Here is a 7,873-nt window from a genome sequence, read left to right on the forward strand (position 1 = left end):
GCGATAGGCGGTGCGGTTGGTTGTTAGAGCACCTGTGAACGAGAGGCAGGCCGGTGTGTGCGTGTAGATACCCTGTGAACGAGAGGCAGGCCGGTGTGTCTGTAGATACGCTGTGAACGAGAGGCAGGCCGGGGTGTGTGTAGATACACTGTGAAAGAGAGGGCAGCTTCGAAAGTCCTGGTTTCGTTGTTGGAGTGGGCCTTCCTTGGCTGTTGACATGAAGGTGCCTGACTCGGCTTGAGTTGTTTACAAGTAGAGATTATTTACTGTAGTTTCCTTGAAGAACAGTGGTAAAGCCTTCCGTTGGGAAGCTTCCTCCAGCTGAGAACATAGGTTTGTAGTCAGGGTTTTCTTTCAGTTTTGTTCTCCCCATGGTCACAGAATTGGCCGGGATCTTAGAAAAGCGAAGCTAATCCTCCTGGCTCCTCACATCAAAATGATTTCTAGATGAAGATTAAATGTAGAAATGGAACCACAAAACCAATAGAATGAAACAAGGCTGGGTTTTATTTTATTTTTAGACTCTTGGGCAAAAGAAGACTTTTCTAAATATAACATTTAATTTTATATAGTTTAAAATTTATTTTCTTACAACAAAATTTATTAAGGACAAAAAAAAACAAAACTCAGAACGGACATTTGTAAAACATGATAGCTGTGTCCTGAGATCCCTTTCTAATCAAGACAGTGAACAATCTACTAGAGAAACGGACAAGGTGTAGCTCTGGTGAATTTATGAAAGAAACACAGCCAGAAAATGTGAGGAGATACTCTTTTCACAAAGAATCCCTTCCATCTTCTGCCTCCTTTCTGTTCTGTAGATAATGTCACTTTGAATGTGGTAATTTAAAATATTTATTAATTTCATTATGAGACTTTAAATAAAGCTTTCATCAGATACTCATGTCATCTAATGGGACTTTATTATATCAGGGAGATGGGTTCCCTCCCCCCAATTTTCTTCTGAGTCAATATTTAGTTTCCTACTAAAAAGTAAGTCTTATTCAGTGGGCAGTCCTAGGAAGACAGTCATACTTACTAGCAGAGCTCTGGGGCACAGCCGTTTAGGGACACGTTCTGGACATGCGTATCTCCCTCACTAGCAGGAGGGAGCTGTGCTTAGCTCTGCTCTGCCTTTGTTCCTGTAGGAGCCAGCGTCAGGACCTTCACTCCGTTTCACTTCCTGGTGGAGCCAGCGGATACACTCTCGGTTCGAGGCTCTTCTGTTGTATTGAACTGTTCAGCGTATTCTGAGCCTCCTCCAAAAATCGAATGGAAGAAAGACGGAACTTTTTTAAACCTGGTGTCCGACGACCGTCGCCAGCTCCTGGCGGACGGGTCCTTGTTCATCAGCAGCGTGGTACACTCCAAACACAACAAGCCCGACGAGGGCTACTACCAGTGCGTGGCCACGGGCGACAGTCTCGGGACCATCGTTAGCAGGACGGCCAAGCTCACAGTAGCAGGTAAGTCGCATCAAGTGGTCCGTTGGCATTTTAGAATGCTTATGAAGGGCGAATATTGGTAAAAAGCAGTCGTCCTGGAGTTTCCGTCTATCTGGTAACGGCTGTGTCCAGGTGACCTGCATCCGCTGTGCGGACTACCAGGGCTCGCTCAGCACTGCAGGGATGAACCCTGGCCCTCGCCACTCGTCTGATGGCCTCAGGTTGCTCTGAGGTCTGAGCAGGTCCCTGTATCTCGGAAATGGCAGAGGACGTTGTCGGGCCGCTTTTATCCTAGCCAGTATAATCCCTGAGTATGTGGTTTTGCAAAACTCACATCCTATGGGGACTGCAGACAGATTCGATGTGAGGGTTTTTGGTTTTGTTTTCAGAAATTTTTGCTATAGGGTGGATGCCCTGGCCAGAGAGACAGCGAGAAATCACTCCCCATAGGGGATGGGCATGCCATAACCTGCTCTCCTTCATTCTCCTTTTGGGATTTTGAGCACGCAGGGCCATCGAGAGTTTCAACCACTGGGTCCAGGACTCAAACTCTGGTCTACTACATGGACATCCAGCGATGTGACTGTTACACCCTCTGCTGGTCCCTGTGGGAGAGTCTTTAACCTCGTTCTTGGCCTGGTTATTTGGAGGTAACAGCACCTGAGCTAAGGGACAGTTAGATATTCTTTTCAGTAATTGGGTAGGTCCATTGTAGAGCTTGTCTCTTCCTCTGTTCCTTTATTTAGGTCAGAGTGTGCCCTGTGATCGAAAACTGAGATTATGACCACAGGGCACACTTTGTACACACAGGAACGATTCTAGTCTCTCAGTTCCTCAGAATGGAAAGCATGGGGTTGGTGCGTGGCCGGCAGGCCCACTGCTAGATGTCTGCCCAGGGAGAGGAGGAAGCACGCGTGCAGAGCAGTCTGTGCGGGATGTTCACTGCAGCTCTACTCACAACCGCCACGGGGGAGGCCACCTCCTCGCCCATCAAGTGAGGGCTGGAGCGTGGCATGGTCACACGGTGGAATATTACTCGGCAGTGCAAAAGAACAAAGTCCTGATCCACACCACAGTGTGGATTAACTCCAGAGATAGCATGCTCAGTTGTGGGCAGCAGGTGGTGTGGTGGTTAAGGGCACTGGACTCCCACATGGCCAACCACGGTTCGAGTCCGCACCTGCTGGGTTACTTTCTCACTTTCCCTCTCTCTCTCACTCTGTCCTTCTCTAGTCAAATTAAAAATGAATAAATAAATAAAGTTAAATAATTCTTTTTTTTTTTTATGGTGAGGTTTTTGCTATAGGGTGCACGCACTTGCCAGACAGACAGAGAGAGATAGAGAGACAGAAAGCGAGAAATCACCCCCTAGGGGGGATGGCCACGCCGCAATCCCTTCTCCTCCATTCTCCTCTCAGGATCTTGGGCATGCACGCACACGCGCCCGGCATGAATTTTAAGCCACTGGGTCTGGGATGAGAACAGCGGTCAACTACATGGGAGTCCAGTGACATAGCCATTACGCTAACTGCTGGTCCCCAAAATAATTCTTTCTTTAAAAAAAAAAAAAAAAAAGAAATAGTATACTGAGTTAAAATACCCAGTCACAGAAGTCCACAGACTGGGGCCTGTGGCCTGGTGGTTACATGAGCTGGAGCTCATGTTGCCAACCCTGGGGTTCGAGTCCCAGACCCAGTGGCTTGAAAAACATACTGGGTACGTGCATGCATGCCCGAAATCCTGAAAGGAGGAAAAAAATGAATACGGGACTGTGGCGTGACCATGCCTTTGAGGGTGCTTTTTCTCTCTGTCTCACTGGTGAGCACATGTGCCCTGTGGCAAGTTTTTAAAAATCCACGTATGTACGCTCATATGTATGTGATGTGCAGAACACAAATCTCTCAAGACAGAGGTAGACTGGTGGTTTTGCAGGGCCAAGAGCCCGGGATTGGAGGCAGTGAGGGGGTTGGAGTGTGGGTGTTCGCTAGAGCTGGAAAAGGGCAGGTGGGCACCAGGTTTCCTCAGGGGATAGTACAAGGTGCCGAGGTTTGCCTCTGCTAAGGGATGCACGACTGCTCACACACAGAAACCACCACCAAATTGTGGACTTAAATGGTGAGCTCTATTGTGTGCAGATACTGTCCCAGTAAAACTATTTAAGAAAAAAGATAATGCCAAGTTGCCCTCCTAAGACTGTCCGTTAGGGTTTTTGGTAGCAAGCGATAGAACCTGATTCTGACCTAGTCAAGCACGAGGGAAGTATTTGAACGCACGTTAATATTCAGCCCCAGGGACCAACAGGTGGCGCAATGGCTATGTCACTGGACTCCCATGTAGTTGACCGCGGTTCGAGTCCCGGACCCGGTGGCTTAAACTCACGCCGGGCGCATGTGCGTGCGTGCCCAAGATCCTGAGAGGAGAATGGAGGAGAAGGGATTGCAGCGTGGCCATCCCCCCCACCCCCCGGGTGATTTCTCGCTTTCTGTGTCTGTCTTTCTGGCGAGCGCACATGCCCTGTAGCAGGAGACATCTTTCTCTCTGAGCCGTCTCATTTCTCTGCAGCAGAACTCTCTGCTTTCCCAAAGGTGGGAGGCCCAGAGCGGTCAGGTGCAGACACTGTGGCCGCCCTCTCCCCTCCATGTCGTAGCCCAGCTCTCTTTTCTGCCGTTCTCCCAAAGCAGCAGGACCTGGCGTTCTCTCCGCCTCAGTGTGTCAGCTCCCGTTCCTCCATCTGCCTTCCCTGTTCTGAGACTTCTTGAGATCTCTTGTCTGCCAGAGCCCCATCTGTTGTTGCGGGCCTTCATTTTGAAGAATTACTCATTTCATGAGACCTCAGCAGGGAGTCGGGTTTTGTTGTTTTTTTTAAGTTTCTGCTATAGGGCTCATGAGAAAGACAGGAAAGGGGAGAAAGCACGCCCCAGGGAGGATGGCCACGCCATAATGGCCACACCGCGATCCCTTCACTGTCCTCTCAGGATTCTGGGCATGCATGCACACGCATCTGGTGTGTTTTTCAGGCTGCTGGGTCTGGGGCTTGAACCCCTCAGTCGGCCACCTTACCCAGCATGCACGCCTGGCTGACCCAGGAGGGAGAATTTGTTGAAGAACATATTTGCAGGGCATCAAAGGATGTCTTCCCCAAACACTTACTTCCTTTTTCCCTTGGAGCTCGTTTCTGCCCATGCCTCTTTGTGTGACATAGGGCACGCTCTCATGTTCCAGTCCAGCCTCTCCTAGAGGGGTGGCAGAAAAGTGCAGCAGGCTCTGTCCTTAACGCGTTTCCATATTTGCCCTGTCTCCCTGGCCTGGGGACCTCCCCCTTGATGCCGTTCTCCCATCTACCTCAGTCCAGCCCCCAGGACTGCATTCGTAAGTACCATTTCATCACAGTTCGTTTCTTCCTTTGCTTTATCGTCCAGGTCTCCCGAGGTTTACCAGCCAACCAGAGCCTTCCTCGGTGTATTCCGGGAGCACCGCCATCCTGAATTGTGAAGTCAATGCGGATTTGGTGCCATTCGTGAGGTGGGAACAAAACAAACAGCCCCTCCTTCTGGACGACAGAGTCCTCAAACTCCCAGGTGGGACGCTGGTCATCGCCAATGCCACCGAAGGAGACGGCGGACTTTACCGCTGCGTGGTGGAGAGCGGGGGGCCACCAAAGTACAGCGAGGAGGCAGAGCTGCAGGTTCTTCCAGGTACTGACTGGTCCCCAGGACTGGCCGGGCCGTGTGTGTGAATGGGTACAGGTGCTCTCAGAAGGCGCTGTCGCAAACGCTGTTCACACGTGGCGTGGCGCCTCGATCTCTTACGGGGTGGAAAGAAGAAAATGGGCCAGAAAGGTGCACTCTTCCCCGAAGGCATTATTAAAAATCTATCTAGCAATAACATAGGGTTAATATCTGACAGCGTTCTTCTTGGTCACAGGAGTATTAGCTCTGTCCTTGGTCAAGCCTTCATCTTCGGCTTATTTTTAATTGCCAACGTGCACAGGCACTCACCAGAGAGGGCCAGAGCCCCAGGGGCACAGTCACCCGCAGTGCCATCTCCTTCATTGCTCCGTCCTGCTGGGTGTGGGGCAGACACCGTGGCCATGCACTTGGGTCTGTCTGCTTGGGAGAACCGGAGCCTCATGAGGCTGGCACACTTAAGGGATGGGCAGATGTCCCCGTTAATGTGGCAGCTCCAGACACCTGGACATCAGACACCTCCTCGGCGGTGCTCCTGTTCTGATGTGCACCTGACTTCTCACTGTCTCCTCCTCTCTGCCCTCTGCCCTCCAGCCCCCGGCTCTCCTACTCATGCCATGTGTCTGTCGGTTCTTCTGCCTTCAGCCCATGACCCCTCTCCCCCTTCCTCTGCCTGCGGCGCGTCCTCGTCCCCCGGCCTCTCGGTGGCTGTGACCCTTCAGCTCCATGCCCCTCTGGGCGCCTGATTCGTTCCCTGCTTCTTATTTCAAGTTCGAGTTCACGGTCAGGACTGGATGCCCCTCGTGGTGTGGGCAGGGCTTGTACGCACGCCCCTTCACAGGCTCACGCCCCTTCACAGGCTTGCTTTCAGTTTGAGGACTGGCTCGCAAAGTGAGACCGGTGTTAGGCTTGTCCACTTGAGGGTGTTCCCGACGGGCCTTGAACTGATGTTTACATTTTATTTATTTACTTATTTTTAAATTGCGAGATGGCACATGTGTTAGCCAGAGGGAGAGAGGGGAGAGGGAGAGCCCCTGGTGGTCACATTACTTCTCTGTACCTGGGGCCGCGAACCCTGACCCCAGACAACAAGGTTTATGGTGTCGGAGGGGAGGCCGGGACTCGGTCTCTGAGATAGAAACCTGCCTCAGCACCGTGCTCGTCAGGCTGTCCCCTTGAGCAGAGCTACCTGCTCGTCTCTTGTGGAGACTTCAAGGAGACCTTGGGGACGAGTTGGTGAAGAGTCAGGGGCTGGCCGGTGCCTGTCCTACAAGCATGTCGGGGGGACAGGTTGCCGTCAGCCGTAGGAGGGCATGCCTGCATTGGCTGGTGACTTCTATTTATTGTTTTTTTAATTTTTAAAATATATTTTGTTTTTAGAGAGATTTTTTGCTAAGAGTGTGTGTGCTTGCCAGAGACCCAGAGACAGAAAGGGAGAAATAACTCTCCGGGGGGGATGGCCATGCCGCAGTCCCTTCTCCTCCATTCTCCTCATGGGATTTTGGGCACACACACATGCTTGCTAGTGTGAGTTATAAGCAGCCGGGTCCGGGACTCGAACTGCTGCTGACTATGCAAGTCCAGCCATGCCATTATGCCAAATGCCGGTCCTGCTTGCTGACTTTTAAAGCCTGACTTATCCCTCCTTGGTTGGCTGTCCAGGGCACGTGACGGAAGTGAGTGGTCACTGATCTGTTACGCAATGCTTACTTGTTCCTGTAGCTGCAGAACCACCGTTAACTGGTTAGACAAGTCGAAAGCAGGTCGGGCTGGTCGTTCACAGCCGTAGAACATCGATTCCTGAGCGTGGGACAGAGCCGCATCTCTGCCGGAGAGCTGCCTTTTCTCTCACCGTTCAGCGTGAAGTCACTATCGCCCTGTTAACCGGAGAGCTGCTTTCACGGGAGCGTGGCCCTCCCGTGTCCACGAGCGCGTGGCTCTGTAAATGGAGCACACGTTCCAGCCTCTGCATGGAAGACGCGGGTGCCCTGGCAGGCAGCTGCCCCAGGACAGAATGGGAGGGTTGGCGGAGAAGGCGAGCACGTTAAAGAGCTGACGTGCAGGACTTCCAGAGGCCCCACAGGCACCTGGGAAGGGGGAACCTGCGTGCCTGCGGAGGGAAGGGCGCAGAGGCTCCTGAGCTGGCCGCTCTCCCCGTGCGCATCCTGTGAGCATTGGGTGCCTCCTCTCTGGAAGTGAGGCTGATCGTTGTCAGGTCTCCTGCAGGCTGCCAGCTCACACTCTGCAGGCTGGGCTGGGGCTTACACACGCCATAGCCCAAAGGGCCCAGCACTCTGCTTCACACTAGAAATGACTCGAGAGCTGTTTGCTCATTGGAATGGGCTTTGTGAGGCTTGTAGCGCAGGGTTATGCTGTGTACTGGGAGCCGGGTCTTACATGGCCAACCATGGTTCCAGCGCTGGCCCCGGCAGCCCGGAAAACACACTGGGTACCTGGGCAGGCCCAACCCTGACAGGATGGAGAAATGGAGGGAGAAGGGTCGTGCTGGCCATGCCCACTGGGGGGTGCTTTTCTTTCTCCTTTTGTGAATGTCTGTCTTTCTCTCTGGCAAATGCACTTGCCCTCTGATGATTAATTTATTTAAAAAAAAAAAAAAAGAATTAAACGGGAGTTTCTCAGGTCAGCTTTGCTTCCAATACTCGCTGTATGAAGCCACACGCCCGAGCAGGCGCTAGCCTGTCCCCACAGCTAAAGCAGTCAGTGCCCTGCCTTTGGTGGCAT

General features: G+C 52.1%; 1 protein-coding gene across 8 annotated transcripts in view; it reads left to right on the plus strand.

The window, feature by feature from the left end:
- Positions 1 to 1,148: 1,148 nt before the first annotated feature.
- NEO1 (neogenin 1) overlaps positions 1,149 to 7,873 on the plus strand; it is a gene marked incomplete at its 5' end in the record, with an annotated part of 82,445 nt that continues 75,720 nt past the window's right edge. For all 8 annotated transcript variants that reach the window (XM_014583747.1, XM_014583753.1, XM_014583748.1 and 5 more), the window contains 2 exon segments: positions 1,149 to 1,466; positions 4,865 to 5,140. In XM_014583747.1, the coding sequence (XP_014439233.1) occupies positions 1,149 to 1,466; positions 4,865 to 5,140 (594 nt within the window).

The sequence above is a fragment of the Tupaia chinensis genome, unplaced genomic scaffold (genome assembly GCF_000334495.1).
Source record: "Tupaia chinensis unplaced genomic scaffold, TupChi_1.0 Scaffold144682_1, whole genome shotgun sequence".
In the NCBI taxonomy this organism is placed as follows: Eukaryota; Metazoa; Chordata; class Mammalia; order Scandentia; family Tupaiidae; genus Tupaia; species Tupaia belangeri.